The sequence below is a fragment of the Schistocerca gregaria genome, chromosome 10, assembly GCF_023897955.1.
Source record: "Schistocerca gregaria isolate iqSchGreg1 chromosome 10, iqSchGreg1.2, whole genome shotgun sequence".
In the NCBI taxonomy this organism is placed as follows: Eukaryota; Metazoa; Arthropoda; class Insecta; order Orthoptera; family Acrididae; genus Schistocerca; species Schistocerca gregaria.
The window spans coordinates 64505342-64527665 of record NC_064929.1 but is presented as its reverse complement, the minus strand read 5'-3'; the positions used below and the strand labels follow the sequence as shown (position 1 = coordinate 64527665).

The window sequence follows — 22324 nt, the reverse complement described above, 5'->3', positions numbered from 1 at the left end:
GTTCATTCTCGCTCGATTTTCCCTCTTTTTTTTCTTTTCAGTAAATAAAAACGAAGACCTCGTTGTTTACGTTTCGATGTTACTTTTCAAAATTTGACAAAAACAGACAAGAGATTGCCATGATAAAAGTTAAGCTCATTCTACTGCGTACGATTTAACGAACCATATATCAAAGGCATGTGTGTACAGCAGCGGTGAGCGCTTACTCACAAACCACACACTCATACCTCAAATACCATACGCGACCACGCCATCGGTGGCCGGTGGCGCTGGATTAGAGTCACAAACTATGGGCGTGGGTGTGGCTGCATCTCAAATGAGTGGCCTGTGAATTAAAAACTTTTCATGTAAACAGCTTCTTGGAGAAATTTAAAATCTGCTAACATATTATACCTAATTAAGTTGTACGAGGGTCACTCCAAAAGAAATGCACACTATTTTTTTTAATCCATCTTTTATTCGACATGTTTGAAAGTTTTACAGTGTGTAGATACATCACTTGGCATGATGTCCACATAACTTCCATCCCTCTCAACTGCCTTACGCCATCTTGGAACCAGCGCCTGTATACCTACACGGTAAAATTCTGGACCAACCTATTGCAGCCACTGTTTGGCAGCGTGCACAAGGGAGTCATCATCTTCAAACCTTGTTAGAAGAAGAGAATCTTTCAGTTTACCAAAGAGATGGTAGTCACATGGAGCCAGGTCAGGCCTGTAAGGCGGGTGCTTCAGTGTTGTCCATCCGAGTTTTGAGATAGCTTCCAAGGTTTTTTGACTGACGTGTGGCCGTCCACTGTCGTGCAACAGCAAAACATCCTGCTTTCGCCGATGTAGTCGAACACAACTCAGTCGTTTCTTCAGTGTCATCACATATTCATCAGAATTTATGGTGGTTCCACTTGGCACGATGTCCACAAGCAATAGTGCTTCGGAATCGAAAAACACTGTAGCCATAACATTTCCAGCAGAAGGTGTGGTTATGAATTTTTTTCCTTGGGTGAATTTTCATGATGATGATGCCGCTCTATTGATTGCCTCTTCGTGTCTGGTGCAAAATGATGGAGGCATGTTTCATCACCTGTCACAATTCTTCAAAGAAATTTATCTCCATCATTCTCGTACTGTTCCAAAAGTTCGCTGCATACTGTTTTTCTTCTTTCTTTATGAGCCACTGTCAACATCCTGGGAACCCACCTGGCACAAACCTTTTTTAACGCCAACACTTTCAGTATTCTGCAAACACCCCCTTCCCCTGTCCCAACGTAGCGTGACAATTCGTTCACTGTGATGCGTCTGTCAGCAGTCACCAGTTCGTTACCTCTCTGCACATTGTCTGGAGTCTCTACAGTACGAGGCCTGCCTCTGTGAGGACAATCCTCAATATTGCCATGCCCACTTTCATCACGTAATCCGCTTTCCCACCGACCAACTGTACTGCGATCGACAGCAGCATCTCCATACACCTTTTTCAACCTGCTGTGGATGTCTCCCACTGTCTCGTTTTCACAGCACAGGAATTCTATGACAGCACGTTGCTTCTGACGAACGTCAAGTGTAGCAGATGCTGTGACGGCGCCACTCACGGGATCAGGTTGAACTAAGTTTGAAAGCAAGCGGGAAGGAGTCATCTACACACTGTAAAACTTTCACACATACAGAATGAAAACCGTATTTTTACAAAAATAGTGTGCATTTCTTTTGGAGTGGCCCTCGTGCTAAGTAAGGATAAGCGATGAAAATTGTACTGTAGGTAGTATAGAACTAACAAAGTACGATAATATGAAGTTTAATTTGAGATTTGTTGAAAGTGGACCTACATGCTTTGTGGTGGGTAGGGGGTAAGTCCGTTAGCCTCTCCCCTCCCCATGGATCCGCTACTCATGACTTACTGAGCTCTTGTTCACACCCAGGTCTCCGTAGACATTCTGCAAGCTCCTATAAATATTTGTGATGCTCTGGTTTTCCGTCAAAAGAAACTTAAGGACAGATCTCTTTTTCGAACGCGCCTCTCTTTGCGGCTGGTTTCAAGGCTACTTAACAGCGCATAAAAGAGACACTTAGGAGCAAACACAAAATAAAACCAAGCACCACCTTAGGAGTGGAGAAAAAACACACAGTTCTGATTTATTTGCTTTAACACTCTCCCTCCTCCCAAATCAAATTGTGGTGCACTGAACAACTTTTAAATAAAAAATAAGAAGTCAAAACACATTAATTACGAAGTCCTATTTGCTTTCTATTTGTTTGATTTTAACGGCTTTGTAAACATTTCACCAAGTTGATTTTCAAAACATACATATTCTACATTGATGTCCCCATTTTGACAGAGTTCCCGTACAAAATAATACCGTACTTCGATGTGATTAGAGCATTTCTATGACTCTGCGTTTTTCACTAATTATATGGCACTGGCATTGTCAGTTAACAATACGGGGGTGTTTCTTTTTCCACAGATCTCCAACAGCCGTCTGTTGAGCCATACTAATTCCTTGGCTCCTTCACTTGCAGCAACGAACTCCGCTTCAGTGGTAGATAGTGCAATTGATTTCTGGAGTTGAGATGTCCACGATACAGCCGTGTCGCCAATCATTGGAACAAAACCATTTGTTGATCGTCTTGTTTTAGTGTCGCCAGTTAAGTGTGCATCAGCATAGGCACAAAGTTTACTGTCAGATGAAATATAGAAGAGACCTAAGTCTGAAGTACCACGAAAATACCTGAAAATGCACTTTACAGCGTTCCAATCAGAAGTCGGTAACGTTTGAAACAGCACAAGCGAGATCTGGACGAGTAGATCATGCCTGACACATCAATGACCCCACAGCCGAACAATAAGGAATGTTGCTGTCAAGAGTATTGCTATATTCACTGTCTAATTTTTCATTATCACAGGGTGTTTTAATGGTTTTGAATTAGCCATGTTAAAACGATGTAGAATCTTCTCTGTGTATGCTCGCTGTGAAATAAACAAGACAGATTCTCGTTGCTCTATTTGCATACCTAAAAATGAGTCTAATACTCCCACTGTTATTTTGAATTCAGACTTTAACATATCTAAAAATGAATTCACTGCACTTTCAGTTGTTCCTGAAATAAGTTCATTGTCGATGTAATTGGCAATCAGCAATTTTTTTGTTTTGCATTGTCGAATGTAAATGCAAGTATGTGAAGTCGAACTAATAAAGTAATTTTTGTCATGAATGAATGAAACTTGTTATTCCAGCAACGAGGTGATTGCGAAAGTCCATAAAATGATTTCTTGAGGCGACAAACATGACCTGACCCGTCATCGAAACCTTCTGGCTGAGCCATGTTTATTTCTGTATCGGAGTCACTATATAAAAATGCAGTTCTCACGTTGAACTGACCAAGTTTCAGATTTTCTTCTGCTGCAACCGCTATTACAGCACGAAAAGCGTCATAACGAATAACTGGACTAAAGTTTCATCACAATCAAGTCCAGCACGTTGAAACATACCGCGCGCAACCAAACGAGCACGGTATCGATCAATCGATCCATCAGGCATATATTTAATACAAAATACTCATCGATTATCGATAACACGTTTTCCTTTATGCAGTTTTACGAAGTCCCAGGTATCATTTTCTTCTAATGCCTTCATTTCTTCTTTCATCGCATTAAACCATTGATTGGAATTACTACTTCTCATAGCTTAATTGAAGTTTGTTGGTGCAAGCTCTTCATGCATTGCTTTTCTCAGGCTAACTAATACATTTGATTCTTGGGAGTGGTAAGGGTTGTATCCTAATTCGTAGTTACTAAATATTACTAGGGGACGTATTTCACTAACTGGGCGTCGATTTGGTAACTCATTCGAATATTCTTTACCAATAGCTTCAATCTGATCAACAACAATTTCACGTTTTTCTCCTGTTTCTTCAGATACGGAATTAAATTTCAATTCAATCGAATTTCCAGTTGTACATAGCTTTTCCGATTGAAAATCAACATTGCGTGATATCATCACACGATGTTTCGATGGAATCCACTCTTTGTAACCAGCTTTGTCATTCACGTCGCCAATGAAATGCCCAGGCAGAGCCTTGTTATAGAACTTAGAACGAAATATCTTTGGCAAATAGACATGGCATTTTGATCCAGAAATGCGTAGATAGCTAAAACTGTTAAACGATTTGCCAGTCCACAATTCGAAATATGTTTTAAATTCAAATGACTCCAAGCACTATGGGTCTTAACATCTGAGGTCATCAGTCCCATAGACTGAGAACTACTTAAACCTAACTAACCTAAGGATATCACTCAGATCCATGCCTGAGGCAGGATTCGAACCAGCGACCGTAGCAGCAGCGCGATTCCGGACTGAAGCGCCTAGAACTGCTCGGTCACAAGGGCGGCAAAATGTGTTTTACCTTCAACACTTGACTTCCCAGTACGTCTGAGTACAAAAATGGCCGTGTCACATGCATGAGAACAAAATGATTTAGGCTCAGACACATTTGTTTGGGCGGAGAGTTGTAAGCTGTCTTGATGGTAAGGTAATAAACCCTCGACTGGTCGACAACATTTAAACCCAACGACAAGCCGTACAGAGCGAAGACCGTGGTGAATTTTGAGGTTTAAACATTTGGAAAACTACAGATGTTGGACGATTGGTGACTTATATCTCGTAAAACTCAAGGAGCCGGGATTGTGCGTTAATTACAATCTGTTCGTCTCTCTATGTAGCCCTACTGAGTCAATAAGAATGGGAAGATACAATGGTCAACTGACTCAAGAGGCTTGGAAACAATCATATTGCCAACTTGCAACCGTTAATATGCAAACGAGAAACTTAAATAAGTGTTTACAAAGTAAGTTCCATCTGCTATGCATTTTAGGTGACATGCGGAGTAGGATTTACGCATGTGAACTGACAAAGTCTGAAGATTTTTGCCATGCGCCTCGGAACTTTGATATCGAGCTTTGAGCGTAGGAGGTGAAATGACTTTCACAGCAGTTTGAAGATCTGGTGAAAATTCCGTATACTGTTTAAATCCGCCGAACACTGCAATGCATTATCAATGTGCACAGCCCCCTACGTTGAATAATTTTTCGTTGCCAGTTCATGGTTTAAAAAAGTAAATTTCGAATGTGACACTATCATTTTGTTTTTTCGTATGGATATTTTAATGTTTTTTAATTATCTAAGGTGTATTACATAATTTTCAGTGTAGGCAATGTTACAACATATTTCGCAATTGCGGTCGACTACTTCACAGTTGAAGTATGGTACATATGCTGAACAGTGGGCGATTGTCTTTACAGTGGAAGTAACCTATAGAGATGGTGACCTTGCATTTGAAAAACTCAGTTGCTAAGCTCGTTCATATTACTGGCTGGACTAATTGCGTACTGCGAAGGTGTGATAATCTTTAACAGTTCTCACTTTAAAGTCACTTCAGTAATTGTAAGATAGCAGCAAAATTTCGTTGCCCCTCTTGAATCACATTCGTTACGTTGGCAGCTAATTGCAGCCGAACACCGCGAATAAACAAAAGAGTGACTGACATAATAATTTGAAAGTGTTTGATGGTGTAGTGGTAATCGGCACTCCTGAAAACTGCGAGGCAGGGGGTGCTGTGCTTTTGTTGAAGTGAAAATATTTGGTGCGTTTCTTTCAGAGTGCGTTTTGGTTTACCTGCAGCGACTAGTTTTCTCAAATTGCTTTTCTTTTTTCAACTCGAACGAATTTTGCAGTGCGATGTTTAGTCTAGTTTATACTACTTCGAGAGTATGCCAGATAAGTCGTATTTGGCCTACGTAAATGTAAGCAAATTTCAGACAGCCTGAATCAAATCTTTGCCAAATCTGCATCTTCCACACCCGAGCGAGGAGTCACGTAAAAGTTTTTTCCCCTCCCTTCTTCTGGAGAATACGTTCTGTTTGGCACAACACTGTTCGGATGTTATGTAATTGCTGATACGCAGTTTCAAATGAAATCAGAGAAAATCGTCGTCAGGTATTTATTATCTTTACCAAGAATTCAGCAGTTCTACAAATAGGGTATTATCCCTTCGAAATATTAGGGTCTACAATTTTTAATTTAACTCCACGCAGTTTGTCACTTTTTTGTACATCTGTTTAAACTGTAGTACTTACCTCAATTAGCTGGGCAGTGAGTGCGGCGGCTAGTTTTCATAGGCAGAAAATAAATTTTCCGTGGGTAGTCAAGGTAATATTAATATTGAGAAAGAATTTTTTGTGAGTAGTAGTATAGTATGAATAATGGTCGTTCTCAAAAAGTCCGTACAGACTAGACTCTCACATGAGTGGGATCCAAAGCTTCCATTTATTGATCACCTAGAATTTGTAAAGTGCATTGATAATCGGGGCCTAATGTCTTTTTTCCCTATAGTCAGTAGACATGTTTGTGGCAGAACATAATCCTTCATATCAGCAAATAATTTTCAGATATAAGTTCTACAGCCATAGCCAGGTTGTGTAATATATGTTAATGCATTTTATAAATATTACAAGCCTGGAGACAGGAACCAGGTTAAGTCTCAATGTGTACCCAAAAAATCCGCCAAGCTCTATATTGAAGTAGTTTACATCAAGATGATTGTTGAAGTGTTTTTACTGTGTTATTAAGACAACAACTGTCATTTTTGTCACCTGTAAAAGTTACCCAAATATATAGACGATGATAAATAAAATGAAGGAAGACAAAAAATTAATGCGTGGAACCAAAACAAAAGTGATGTACATGTGGGTTGTAGGTGTTGTGTACTCATTGACGTACTAGCTCCACAGTTATAAAAAAGGGTTTTCCAGTACAACTTTAATTTACTCCATCACCCTCAAAATTTAATGTGGAAGCTGGGACATGGGGAGTTTCTTGGGCCAACTGAACCTACTGGTACCTGATGTTGGCTTTGTACTGCAATGTCACGATAATCTGATGTAACATCATATGTACCCAAAGAGAATAAGCACAGAACACTGACTCTCTTGTGTCATAGATATTACATTTGCAATGTAGATTTTGACAGACTGTAGCATAGCCCAAGGCCATGATTACGCTGGAAACTGACAGTTTGGTTGGGAGTTGCCAAAACCAGTGACACTGAATACAAAATGTTAGATCTGATGTCATGCTGATTACTAGTGTAGCCTGATGTCTAGGTTAGATTAAAAGATGGCAGTTTGGTTGATGAAACAGTATCAAAAACTTCTGTCAATCCACTTTTTTACCGTGTCCTTGCACATGCAAAACTGGTACCTTGTCTGTAATAGCTTCACTTTGGATGGAACATCAAGTTTATTATTTTCTTCAATTATTGTTTCCCATGGGAGAAACAACTTTTGTAAGTAAACAGTATTCCTGTTCTGTGGCAAAGGGCTGAGGTCAAGTATACACTGAGCTGTCACAGAGATTTTCATATGCTACCCAAGATTAGAGGTGTGTACATTCAAATGGCCATCCAACTGCCTAATTATGGAAGCAAGGTAAAATATTAACCCTATGTATGTGATGGTGTTCAGGTTTTTGTGGATTTGTTTGGTTACATAGTGAGAAGGCCTACTTAGGATATCAAGAGTACATCTGCTGCTGTGTTGTCCCATGTCAAAAAGACTATTTGGTGCTGGTGGTGGCGGTGGCCTTCAGTCCAAAGACTGATTTGATGTAGCTCCATTATAATCCATGCCGAGGAAGAAACTTCACCTCTGCATAACCAATGCTACAAACTACACTTCAAAATTACTGTTCTGCTCTTGTCTGTGCTTTTTGTTAATCACTCCTGCCAAATACTTAGTAACACTTAGAGGTCTAGTTTTCATAAATACTTTGGGATAACGGAAGCGTCTAATTCCACTCCTCTGCTTTGACCAGTGACATTGCCAATATGGCGGAAGCGACCATTCACAACAACTCCCATACCGCTCCTATGACGTCATCGTGTAAACATGACAAAAAACACGAAAATAGATCAAAAAACCACCAAACAGATATTCCTCCAAAAATATAATGAAACTAACGGGACAAGCGGGAGAAATTCGGGGTGTTTGGGTCGGGACAAACTAAATATAAACACATGCCACTACACTAAATGACAAAAAACACTAAAATAACAAGACATCACAAACTTCCCAAATTCCATTACACACAAAATCCACTGGAATCGATCACTTCCTTTGACCTATATAGGTCAACAGAAACAACCAATATCACACTATAAATCTCATAAATTTTACCACAAAAAAAACCATCAATACCACACACTTGCAATGCTGCCACACAAATGAACCCCATACGCCACAAAACACACTACCCATAAACACACCACCTGAGAGAACCACCGATCGCAAAAATATGACACCTACAAACATGCCACACATACAAACTAAATAAAGAAACATCACACCACCAAAGAGCACCACCGATCACATCAAAACAACACCTACGAACATGCCACTCTCACAAAGTAAACTCCGTGCCATCATGACGTCACGCACCACAACAGCCTTACGTTATGAGTCAAAGCTGATGAGTGGAATCGGACGCTTCCGTTGACCCAATACTTTCCTTGCTATTTCAGTCTGAATTCTATATCTATTATTTTAGTGTCAAATTTTCTAATTGAAATTCCCTCACATCACCCGATTTAAACTGACTACATTTCATTGCTGTTCGTTTACATTTTTTGATGTTCATCTTATAACCAACAAGGCACTATCTATTCTGTCTGACTGCTCTTACAAGTCCTTTGCCATCTCTTGCAGAATTAAAATGTCCAAGACAAATCATAAAATTTCTCCCTGAATTTTAATCTCCTTAAGATTTTTCTTCTAGAATAAGTGATTACTGCAGGTTGTTAGCAGTGGTAAACACCAACTTCTCTGCAGAGCTAGTAAAGGATGCTAAACATACGTTCATCAAATCATTTCAGACACCAAAGTTTGAAAAATTGCCATGGCTATTTTTTCCCAAACTTGGAGCATGAAAGTGGTGAATAGTGTAGTCTTGCAGTTTCAACTGTGTGCTGGTAACAAAAAGTTGTGCATATAATCCAGGTATCCGCCATAGGTGACCATTAGTTTGTTTTAATCTGTTCGAAAGTTGGGTGAAAATATCATACAGCTTGCAAGAAATCATGCAACCTGCCTATCACTTATAAAACCAAAAGTTTTTCTTTTTTTAATCCAGAATCAGATTTTTCATAGGTTGATTCCATGTTTTAGTGAACATTTGTGCAAAATTTCATTCAAACTGGAGGTAGAGATAATTCCTAAAATGTATCCACTTGATGGTCAATGACTCTAGTGTTAAATCTGTGCAGTAACTCAAGTTACTGCCACAGTAAACATGATAAGACTGTCAAGCATCTGCATCCTGTGGATTAGTAGATGAGTGGGTTATGTAATATACTGTTATCTTGCAGTGGGCTAAATACAGCAGCCGCTCACAAGTTCCAGCAGTCCAGTTGCTGGTGGAGTGGATGTTCCAGTGTTGCTTTGAGTAGCACATTTGTCACAAAAAAGATGGCGCCAAAGTTGGATGATGTGACATTTTTCAATGGGCATAAAATGCCTATTGTTGGCCTAGGAACCTGGCAGGTGAGGTGACTGAAGTTTATTCTGAAACTTATTGCTGTAAGAGACAAATTGCAGAAAAATATAAGCTTTTTTTAATGTATTACCTTTGGCTTTGAGGTGTAAAATGTGTGGAAATGTTTGTTTGAACTGGAGTGTGTTTTGTTTATTTGTTTATTCTCCATAAAATAATTACAAGATTTATTTTCAGTCTTGAATGTACGATAGAAATTTTTGGAAACAATTCCGAAAATATAGTGTATCTCACTTACATATAAATAATATGGTACAGCTGAGTAGATAATCTACTCCTCCTATCTGTAATACTATAAAAACAAAGATAATTCCATTTTTTGTAACTAAACAGTGTGGTGTAATAATTCTTTTAGTTTGTACATTTAGTTTTGGATGTAACTGTTCTTGGTTATTTTTCAGATTAGTTATAGTAAGATTAAATTTTTAGGGCATTGATGCAGTTGTGCAGATACCTTTAGTAAACACTACACTAATTTCTTCACTTCTATACTGAAATAATGAGTGAAACAGCTACCGGCTCCTACAGGGTGTGGTGTAAACAGTGACCTATTATATTCAAGCGCAACCTCATTGTACATATACTCAGACACTTGTGAAATTTATCAACAGTTCGTTGCAGTTTGAGAATAAAAATTGTCTTTGCAGTCATTTGTTATAAATACTTGACTACCTGCAAAATGTTTGGCAGGCAGTTCATTGAACCACTTTCAGACTGTTTGTAGACCGTTCCCCTCTTGAGGAGCATGTGGGAAAAATGTACACTTAATTTGTTTCAAGTGAGCTCTGATTGCTTTTATTTTGTCATGATGGTCATTTCTCTGTACTTGGAAGAGAGTCAACAAAATATGTCTTTTGGAGGATGTTGGTGACTGATATTTCGTGAAAAGAACTCAGTGCTACAATAAATGGCTTTGTTTAAATGACTAACACTCCAACTCACTTATCATATTCTGACTTCCTCCCTCTGTTTCGCGATACTACAAAATGAGCTGCCCTGTTGAAAGTTTTTCAGTGGTCCTCAAACCTATCTGGCAAGGCTCCCATGCCATGTGAGACTCCAGAAGAGGATGGACCATGGTAGTGTAGGCAGTTTTTTGTAGTGCTGTGAGTGTACATTGTTTGAAAGGATACTTACAAACTTTGTTGGTCACATCTTCCTGGTGAGCTAGTTTACATGGTGTTGTTTGTAAAGGCACTAACATTGGCCCTGCTAGACATTTAAATTTGTACTGTTACCCATTTGTATCCTCTGTTGTTCTGAAGTCCAGATATGGGAACTTGTCCTCTAACATCTTCTCTTCCAGCCACCCTTTTGAATTCGGCATACTTACCTAATCCCTGTTCTTCTTCTCAACCATTGTTGTTTGCTTGCATTGATCTATGTAATTTTTTTCCATGTTTGTGTACATTTGCATTTTTCCTCTTTAGCCTCATTACTGTTACTATGTTTCATTCTCTTCACACAGGACAATACACAATGTATTATAGTACATTTCTTGAATTACTCACTCAAAGCTGGTTCTTGAAACTTTGCAAGTAGGCTATCATGGAATAGTTTACATCTATTTTCAGGTGTCCACCCGGTCAGATTTCTACCAACTCAGCTATCAGAGTACAACCTGCAATCCACCCTCACAGCATTACTTCCTCAGTACATCTACCTTCCATACTTCACAAAAGTTCTGCACATGTTGAAGAAATAGGACTATATTTCACTATACACCATCCATGTGCTACTTTTGTTCATGGTATAGTGAAAATGTTGGCAATACCTGTGCATGTGCGATTCGTGCCAGCCAATTTTAGAGCAAATAACACTGTTAGCCAGAAGATACAAATAACTGATGTTATTTCTGCACATGTGTTTTTGGCTGGATATTGACATTTGCAATGTAAACAAACATCGGAATATGTAATTTTGCTTATGGTGAAGGACACTCATGAATTCCTGGCATTATGTAGACAGCCCATTCTTCAGTTCTTAATATTGCATTTCTAGGCTTATACAAATTTGGCAAGAATAAACAAAAACTAGATATTTATTCCTAAAAACTAACAATTACATCAAAGTAAAATGAATTTAAATTCCTGAATTACGAGAAGCCCTTGCTCATGTAGGAGCCTTTTAAACAGGACAAAGCTAGTCAGAGGTTTGGCACAGCAATGTCTGCAGGCTCAAACAAACACACACTGGAGGAGAGACGTTCCTACAAGGTATTGTTGGAACAATTATCACACAGGCGAAATATGTACACACTAAAAGGGGAGGGGAGGTGGTTCGAGACAAAGATGGACTCAGTTGATGGTGAAGGGCTGGGAAAAAGAAACTCATTTCTGAGTGTGCTTGGCAGTAAAGAGGTAGCAAAATGGTCAGGTAAGAAACGGTAATATAAGTTACCTGGTACTTCTGGCACTCACTAGACTTCACTGCATGGATAAAGATTCCACTGCACTGGTAGTGGTTTTTTGTGTCAGATTTTGAAAGAACCTCAATTAAATCCTTGAGGAAATGAAACTCGAAGGGGAATGGGAGACATGGTTGAACCTCTCTCAACTGCCGGACTGTGAGAAAACATGGAAACTGAATACAGGCATGAAACCCTGCCGTTAAAGCAAACTCCAGTAAGGCATGGCTGCTAATGACATTAGCCTCTTGGTTTCGTGTGAGGTGAGATGCCGAGAGTGTAGCTGGGAGATGTTACCTCGTCAAAACAGGAGCAGAGACTGGGGAAGCAATGGTTGAGGATGCGTTGCTCCCAGAAAATGTGACCGTCAAAGATCTGCGTGCAATGGCACTGACCAGTGTGGATGTTGGAAAACACTGTGATATATTGCCCGGAAGAAGCTCCACTGATTTTGGCGAGTACCACTCATCATTTGCTGCTGTTAGTGGAGGTGAATGGAGGGATATACAGATTCAGTCATTATGGTGTCTTTGTCTCATATCAATGTATACTTTGATTCTTCCCTATATCTAAATATTATCCTTCTTGACAGGATCTGTAGAATGTAATGGATGGAGGGACGGATGGATAATGAATGAAAATTAATGAATGAATAAATAAAAATGTGAAATTATGGACTACACCAATGAAATTTACTTTTACGGGTACATAATCTAGTGTGTGTGTGTGTGTGTGTGTGTGTGTGTGTGTGTGTGTGTGTGTGTGTGTGTTAGTTGTATTTTTAATGTTTAAAAACTGGAAGTATTTTTCACTGCAATAACAGTCAATCCATTCTGCTTTTTACAGTCTTCCAAGGGTGAAGTTGGGCAAGCTGTAGATGTTGCCTTGGAAACCGGCTACAGGCACATCGATACAGCTTATGTATATGGAAATGAAGCAGAAATAGGGCAAGCTTTAAAGAAATGGTTTGACTCTGGGAAACTGAAGCGTGAAGACCTTTTTATTGTGACTAAGGTGAGTAGTCAGCTTTGCAGCTTCATATACTTATTGAACTTGTGAGGTGTATGTTTGTAACAGTTGGTGCATAGTGTGCCATTTTCTTTCGATGTCTTGGTACCACCACATGTCCTACAATAGCAGCAATGTGTTAAAACTCTTTCTATCATCCATAATAAATTTGCCAAATATTTTACTGGCATTGACGACACCATTGTGTGTTCCTCCATTTCACTTCCTTTGTCTGTTGGAGGTTCCTAGCTTATGATCACTTGGTAATTCATCCAGTGGCTGGTACAGTGTTTCAGTGGTCAGATCAGCAATGTGCATATTCTGTGATCCCGTCGCTGAGAAGAGACAGTGGATTGACCCCTGCATACCAGTGTTTACATACTGAAACCAAGCATGTTTACCTTTCTAGTATGAAAGTTGATGACTAGTTGTGTCTTCTGACACACAGAACATAATTTTAAAGACACATCAACCCTTACCATCAACATAAACAGAAGTTCTTTGAACTGTATAGCCATCAATCGAGTATTGACTTGTAGAGGTGCACATAAGAAGCTTGAGCTGCAAAACTGACCAAACAGGCTTCGGTAGGTCCAATGGTACTGACTGTGGTCAGCAGACCGATCTCCCAACCAATGTCAGTTTTTGTGACCAGAGCTGCTGCTTCGCAGTTGAGTAACTCCTCAATTTTCCTCACAAGGGCTGAGTGCACTCCACATGACAACAGTTCTTGGCAGACCCAGACGACGGTCACCCATCCAAGTGCTAGCCAAGTTTGACAGTGTTCAATTTCAGTGATCTGATGGTAACCTATCTTACCACTGTGGCAAGACCATTGGCTTGAGCTACAGTAGTAATCTGAAATGTAGGGAAGGCAGAAAATATATGCTGTTCCACAACAGAATACTCAAGGTGACCACTAGAGGTCAGCAGCTAAGAATGATACTGACAGTTCTGCTATCACAACACTGGTTATCTAGGCAGTTGACATAAAAAAAACCTTGCTTTTGCACAGTAGCCACTCATCAAGAAAATTTTTGTAATTATGGACTTCTCACTACCATGTGAACCAAGACACATTTTACCGTTGCTGAAAACATTGTTATACTTTATATATTTGTATGATATATAGACTTTCACAGCTGTGCATATGAAGATGGAATACAAAGTACACAACTGATAAGCTGTCACTTTTAACACTGCAGCTAATGTATTTCCTTTAGTCGTTTTGCCAGTTTGGTGAGTTAATGTGGCATGTCAGACTCTGGACCCTTGGAGACTTGCCAGTGTGTCAGGCGATAGCACGCATTGTGCGGTCTTGCCTCAGCAGATCCTGGTGTCGTCAAAACTAGCTGAAGTCTCACAGTTCGGCAGCAGTGTCTAGTTTGGGAGGACCTCTCTATGAGGCCAGAGAAGCTTAGCCGTGCATTAGACAGATAACTAGTATGGAGACTCCACTGGTCGAATGTACATCACCGAAGGGAATCTGCTGCCAGTTGAGCTGGAAACACATGAAGTGCCACATCTTGTTTAGGCAAATGACATTTCACACTCCTTGTGTGGTACAAGGTACCTAGATAAAAATTTAAATTTGAATAAACATGTTGACTACCTGTTAACCAAATTATGTAGCCTTGCATTTGCTATGCAAATATTAGCTGGTGCAACAGACATGCATACAAGGAAAATTGCACACCACAGCTACCATCAATCAGTTGTAAGGTATGGTATTATTTTTTGGGAAATTCAAGCAATATATTGCGCATACTAAAGTTACAGGAAAGAATAATAAGGAACATGTGTACCGCCCATCCAAGGATATCATGTCGCCCACTATTTGAAAAACAACAGTTATTAACAGTTCCCTCCTTATACATCTATGATATCATCTTTCTACACAGCTGTTTGAGTTATTCAAGAAAAACTGTTTCAATCACACTTATAACACGAGAAACGAAGACAATTTTATGCTTCCCACTCATCGCTTAAACCTGTATGCGCAGTCTCCTCAGTATATGGCAATGAAAATTCATAACAAGCTAAAAGGAAAGAATGTTCTGAGTATGAACCTAGAGACACTGAAAACAAAGCTATATGATATACTTGTCAAACGCTGCTACTACACTGTTTAGGAGTTCATGAAGGATGATCAGAACATTTGAGCAGGATAAATTCAGAATGAGATTTTCACTCTGCAGCGGACTGTGCGCTGATATGAAACTTCCTGGCAGATTAAAACTGTGTGCCCGACCGCGACTCGAAGGTAGGAGACGGATACTGGCAGAAGTAAGGCTGTGAGTACCGGGCGTGAGTCGTGCTTCGGTAGCTCTGATGGTAGAGCACTTGCCCACGAAAGGCAAAGGTCCCGAGTTCGAGTCTCGGTCGGGCACACAGTTTTAATCTGCCAGGAAGTTTCATATCAGCGCACACTCCTCTGCAGAGTGAAAATCTCATTCTCGAAACATCCCCCAGGCTGTGGCTAAGCCATGTCTCCGCAATATCCTTTCTTTCAGGATTGCTAGTTCTGCAAGTTTTGCAGGAGAGCTTCTGTAAAGTTTGGAAGGTAGGAGACGGATACTGGCAGAAGTAAGGCTGTGAGTACCGGGCGTGAGTCGTGCTTCGGTAGCTCAGATGGTAGAGCACTTGCCAGTGAAAGGCAAAGGTCCCGAGTTCGAGTCTCGGTCGGGCACACAGTTTTAATCTGCCAGGAAGTTTCAGGATAAATTCACATATAGTCTTGTGTGTATATGTAGCTGTTCCTTCACAAAAGGGAGGAAAGGAAAATAAAAGTTATATTAATGTTAAAATTCCTTGTACCAATTAGGCCTAAGTTGTGTTATCCGTTTTTTGACGTGTCTCGTGTACACTAATCATATGATTAGAAATTGTATGTTATGAGACGAATAAAACACTATTCACTATGTGCAGGCATTAAACGGAAGGTGTGGAATATGAGAAAATGGCAAGGTGTGATGATGACATATAAACAGCTTCACCTGCTGTAGACAGGGGCATTTTAAGTTTCGGTGTTGCGGCTTGGTAGTGGCTTGACTGTCAAGGAACAGCCACATTGTCCAAGAATGAAAACAAAAGACAAGATGATTTTTGACAAATAAAGTGTATTGTAATCTTGAATGTCATGTTGAGCCTTCAGGGCATGTTGTTGTGGTCTTCAGTCCTGAGACTGGTTTGATGCAGCTCTCCATGCTACTCTATCCTGTGCAAGCTTCTTCATCTCCCAGTACTTACTGCAACCTACATCCTTCTGAATCTGCTTAGTGTATTCATCTCTTGCTCTCCCTGTATGGTTTTTACCCTCCACGCTGCCCTCCAATGCTAAATTTGTATTCCCCTGATGCCTCAGAACATGTCCTACCAACCGGCCCCTTCTTCTTGTCAAGTTGTGCCACAAACTCCTCTTCTCCGCAATTGTATTCAATACCTCCTCATTAGTTACGTGATCTACCCATCTAATCTTCAGCATTCTTCTGTAGCACCACATTTCGAAAGCTTCTATTCTCTTACTGTCCAAACTATTTATCGTCCACTTTTCACTTCCATAGATGGCTACACTCCATACAAATACTTTCAGAAACGACACTTAAATCTATACTCGATGTTAACAAATTTCTCTTTTTCAGAAACGCTTTCCTTGCCATTGCCAGACTACATTTTTTATCCTCTCTACTTCGACCATCATCAGTTATTTTGCTCCCCAAATAGCAAAACTCCTTTACTACTTTAAGTGTCTCCTTTCCTAATCTAATTCCCGCAGCATCACCCGATTTAATTCGACTACATTCCATTATCCTCGTTTTGCTTTTGTTGTTGTTCATCTTATATCCTCCTTTCAAGACACTGTCCATGCCATTCAGCTGCTCTTTCAAGTCCTTTGCTGTCTCTAACTGAATTACAATGTCATCGGCGAACCTCAAAAGTTTTTATTTCTTCTCCATGGATTTTAATACCTATTCTGAATTTTTCTTTTGTTTCCTTCAAGACATATGTAGTATTAAAAGTTGTGTTCTACTCTAATTCACAAGCCACTCTACTGATCTGTACAGTCATTCGAGGAAATATACATTTGTAAAAGGAATGTAGAAAGTAGTGGATGTGCTTTTTTGTGATATGAGTAGAGGTTATCTTCTTTTGCTCCAATAACAGCTGTAGAATGTTAATAAATCAAACTTTTCCTTGGCTGCATGTGGGAATTCAGCTATGGCGACCAGATTAAAAACGTAAAAGGTAAGTACGCCAGATGACATCATGTGAAGTATTCTGCCTCAGTTTCAGCTACAAAGAGAGAGCCAGCAGCTACATAAAACCCTAAACCAAAAATAAAAAAACACTTCACTCTCATACTCTGGCCAAGCGCGCTGCAACAATTGTAGAGTCCTGTCGGGTAGTCAGCTGTGGAAACAGTGTATCGAGATGCACTGTGTAGTGTTACAAGGTGCTAGCTAGTTGGCAAATATTTAGGGATTTAGTTTAAAAATTTTATTCCAAGGGCTCCAGCCAACTCTTTTACAAGTTTTCTCCCAGTGTAACTTCTGCTGTGCGTATGTGACCTAGGCTGTTTGTCTTTCAAAACTGAGGCTACTGACATGAGATGACTTCAACTGTCTGCTGAATATTGCCGGTGAGTTAATGCCATTGGTTTAGCAATAGCGAATGTGATGGTGGGGTGACATCCGTGGTCGTTGGAGGGTCCTGGAGAGCAGAACACAATCGCTTGTCTGTCTGTCTGTCTCTGTGTCTCATAATCCATACTTCGCCCAGAGCGCATGCCTCTTTAAGTTTCCAGACTCAAGAGCAGATGATCTAGTGCCATCCACCTTTGTCAGTGCTCACCAGGACTGGCCACTAGCTGCGTAGACAGGAACTGCCATCTTGTCCACTTCATATTCCTATAGTTAGGCCCAAATCTGTGTCAGGCATCCTGTAACTTCTGCTCCCTAGATTGAGCCCTCATGCTCATCATCATTGAGAAAATAGATCTCGAGCTCAGTGAATTATTTCTCCATTTTGTTTCAAACAGCCATTCCTTCAACCCCTCCCCTTTTCCTTCTTAAAGCAGTCATCCACTGATGCCAGAATCTACATCTACATTTATACTCCTCAAGCCACCCAGCGGTGTGTGGCAGAGGGCACCTTATGTGCTACTGTCATTGCCTCCCTTTCCTGTTCCACTGTAAGGTTTTGCGCCAGCACTATTGCAGCAGCCAGTTGTGGAATTGTCAGGACTGTCCTGTATATCATTTGGCTGGTTGCAGAGTCCTAGGTCCCAAAACAATGTTACAGGAGAAGAGAATTCCAAATAAGAATGAACTGAAGTGAGGCACTTGATCCATTGTTGGCCACAACAAAAAGAAAAGACAAGCAAAATATGTTTGTGATTCCGTAGCTGCTGGTGTGTTTGTTGGCAGAACAGTCCACATGTGTATTGCTTGTTCTCAGTGCCCAACGAGCACAGTACGTCAAATTGTCAGATGCACTGACAGCTGATGTCGTAGGGGCACGTGAGTGTTAACCATTTCAGAGTGCGGTGTGGGAGCTGTTTGTGCCAGAAGGTGCACTTCAGCTGTGGTAGTATAAATGAGAAAAGTTATCCTAACCAAATTTTAATTCCATTGGAACTGTTGTGCACAGGGACTGTAGACTAAAAGAGTCTTTCCTCAATACATTTAGATTGAATCATATAGACTTGTCAACCTTTTGACATCATGCTCTTTTATGATCTTAGGATATATATCGTCAGATTCTGTCATGTAGACTATGTGATCAAAAGTATCCGGGCACCCCCAAAAACATAAGTTTTTCATATTAGGTACATTGTGCTGCCACCTACTGCCAGGTACTCCAAATCAGCAATCTCAGTAGTCATTAGACGTTGTGAAAGAGCAGAATGGAGCTCTCTGCGGAACTCACATACTACGAATGTGGTTAGATCATTGGATGCCACTTGTCACATGTCTGTACGCGAGATTTCCACACTCCTAAACATCCCTAAATCCATTGTTGCTGATGTGATAGTGAAGTACAAACATGAAGGGACACGTATAGCACAAAAGTGTACAGGTGGACCTCGTCTGTTGACTGACAGAGACTGCCGATAGTTGAAGTGGATTGTAATGTGTAATAGGCAGACATCTATCCAGACCATCACACAGGAATTCCCAAGTGCATCAGGATCTACTGCAAGTACTATGACAGTTAAGTGGGAGGTGAGAAAACTTGGATTTCATGGTCGAGCGGCTGCTCATAAGCAATAGATCATGCCGGTAAATGCCAAATGACGCCTCACTTGGTGTAAGGGGCATAAACATTGGACAATTGAACAGTGGAAAAATGTTGTGTGGACTGACGAACCATTGTACACAATGTGGGGATCCGATGGTAGGGTGTGGGCATGGTAAATGCTCGGTGAATGTCATCTGCCATCATGTGTAGTGCCGACAGTAAAATTTGGAGGTGGTGGTGTTATGGTATGGTCGTGTTCTTCATCGAGGGGCCTTGCACCCCTTGTTGTTTTGCATGGCACTGTCACAGCAAAGGCTTACACGGATGTTTTAAGCACCTTCTTGCTTCCCACTGTTGAAGAGAAGTTCGGGGATGTCTTTCAACATGATTGAGCACCTGCTCGTAATGCACAGCCTGTGGCAGAGTGGTTACATGACAATAACATCCCTGTAATGGACTGGCTTGCACAGAGTCCTGAAGTGAATCCTATAGAACACCTTTAGGATGTCTTGGAATGTCGACTTCGTGCCAGGTCTCAATGACAGACGTCAATACCTCTACTCAGAGCAGCACTCCATGAAGAATGGCCTGCCATTCGCCAAGAAACCTTTGAGCACCTTATTGAACATAGGTCTGCAGAGTGGAAGCTCACCATACTGAATTCCAGCATTACTGATGGAGGGCACCATGAACTTGCACGTCATTTTCAGCCAGGTGTCCGGATACTTTTGATCACATAGTCATATAAAACATGTTGTCAAAAGCTTGATGAGTGTATATGACTTTATTCAAGTACATGGAAGCGAACTATCCAATACCTGAAATTTACATTGCAGTAAAAAAATACATAGTGTATTTGTGACTGATTGCTAAACCCTTTTCCTTTTTCTTTTGATACAATTATTCTGTTGGTGTATTCTGTAACCTATCCAAAGCCTCTGATCATGTGGGTCATGAAATTCTACTTTGCAGACTAAAATGTTATGGCATTAATAACATCACACTTACATGGATGGGATCTTACATTTGTAACAGAGAACAAAGTGTCTCATTAACAGACTGTATCTCATCTCAGGCTTGAAAATAGTCTTATAATGGGGGGACATAATATATGGAGTGTCAAAAGTACGGGTACTGTGTATACTCCTGTTAGCAACCTGTGTAAATTATTGTCCAGCAACTTCAAAAGGGTGGTTAAAAAATGTGATGTTGGTGGATATCACATGCAGACCAACCAGGGTATCAATCTGCACATTACCAGACAGAACTCAGCTGACAGCTGAAGATTTATATTAGTGGCTCAAAGCTTACAATTTGTCTCAGTCATATTATGTAATTTCAGATCAGCAGTAAAAACTTGTTAGTACATTAATGGTCGTATGGTAAATGAAACTCACTATATAAAATTTCTCTGTGCCCAGCTAGATAACAATGTCAAATGAAGTCAACACATAGATAAACTAATTGAGGTGAAGTGTTTTACTTGTTGATTTAGGATTTTATGTAGCTGCTGGCTTGCCTTTGAAGGTGTCAGAACACTTGATGAGATCTGCCACCCGACACAACATCTGACGTATTTATCTTTTTTTTTTATTCTGGTTGCCATGGTTGATTTTCTTGAAGTAGAAGTTCTGCTAATTGTTGCCTCTGAAATACCATGTGTGGGCAAGGAAATGCTTGATTTCTTCACATTCTGCAGCTGCTATTGCAGCTAAAGAAGATAACTTCTACTCATATCACAAAAAATCACGTCCACTACTTTCGTTTTACATACATATATATTGTTGAATGGGTGTACAGATCTTTAGAGTAACTTGTGGATTAGAGTAGAATACAACTTTTCATATGACATACACCTCAAAGGCTTAAAATAACGTTCAAGATTGCAGTATATGAGGGTTGGAAGTTAAATAGCGGCAACTATTTATTTACAACCGATATAACGGAGTTACATGTTTGCACCAGTTACTGTCCTTCAGAGTAGTCACCAGCGGTGTGTAGAACCTGTTGCCAGTGATGTGGAAGGTGTAGTATACCATTAGCAGAGCTTGTTCTGTTGATGGTGTGAATGGAGCAGTCTACTGCCTGTCGAATCTCTGTGACTGCTCTGAAGCGAATGCCATGAAGTGGTTCCGCCATCTTCGGAGTCAAATCGAAGTCACAAGGACCTAAGTCCGGGGAGTATGGTGGATGGTACAGTACTTCCCAGTCCCATCGACTGAGCAGTGCATCCACAGCTTGCGCTGTATGTGCCCATGCTTTGTCATGCAAAATGATGGGTGGGTTGCGCAGAAAGTGTCGCCGCTACTTTCGCAAAGCTGGTCACAGGTGATGTTCCAAAAATGAATAGTAGTACTGTGCATTGATGGTCTGCTGTGGAGGAACATAATGCATTAGGATAACACCATCAATTGTATACGAGAATCACCATTTAGACTGCTCCATTTGCACCATTAACAGAACAGTCTTTGTTAACGGTATACTGTGCCTTCCACATTGCTGGCAACAGCTTCTACACAACACTGGTGACTACTTTTAAGGACAGCAACAGGTGCAAACATGTAACTCTTTTGTATTGGTTGTGATTAAATAGTTGCCACTGTTTAAGTTCCAACCCTCGTATTTTATTTGTCACAAAACTAACTTGTCTTTTGTTTTCATTCTTGGAAAGTGTGGCTGCTCCTAGGTGGTCAAACCACTGCCCAGCCGTGACACCAAAATGTAAAACACCCTGCCCACAGCAGGTGAAGCGGTTTACTTGTTGTCACACTTTGTCATTTTCTCATATTTCACACCTCCCATTTAATGTCTGCACACACGAAAACAAACACACCCATTCCTTAGTTGATGCTGCCAGTAGTCATATGCTTGTCTTGAAAATTAAGCCATGCATGTCTCAGTGCAAGCCGCATTAAGGTGAAACAGCAAATGGCTCATTAAATCAGTTATGGTTCCTTAGATCGTCTTTGACATCTACTTGAGCGACCATTTCCTGTGTGCTCTCAGTTTGTTGACTCCTACCCTGTCCACGTGCATGCCCAAATGGCAGCTCACAAAGGCTGACTGACAGCTTTACA

General features: G+C 40.4%; 1 protein-coding gene across 3 annotated transcripts in view; it reads left to right on the top strand.

The window, feature by feature from the left end:
• Positions 1-5220: 5220 nt before the first annotated feature.
• The window catches only part of LOC126293292 (1,5-anhydro-D-fructose reductase-like), a 44326-nt gene continuing 27222 nt past the window's right edge, over positions 5221-22324 (top strand). The window contains exons 1-3 of one of the 3 annotated variants that reach the window (XM_049986417.1): positions 5221-5384; positions 9408-9582; positions 12846-13013. In XM_049986417.1, coding sequence (XP_049842374.1) covers positions 5308-5384; positions 9408-9582; positions 12846-13013 — 420 coding nt within the window. In that variant the 5' untranslated portion in view covers positions 5221-5307. Of the gene's footprint in view, positions 5385-5521; positions 5984-9407; positions 9583-12845; positions 13014-22324 lie in introns of those variants that run through there. The other 2 variants (XM_049986419.1, XM_049986418.1) reach the window with 2 other exon arrangements.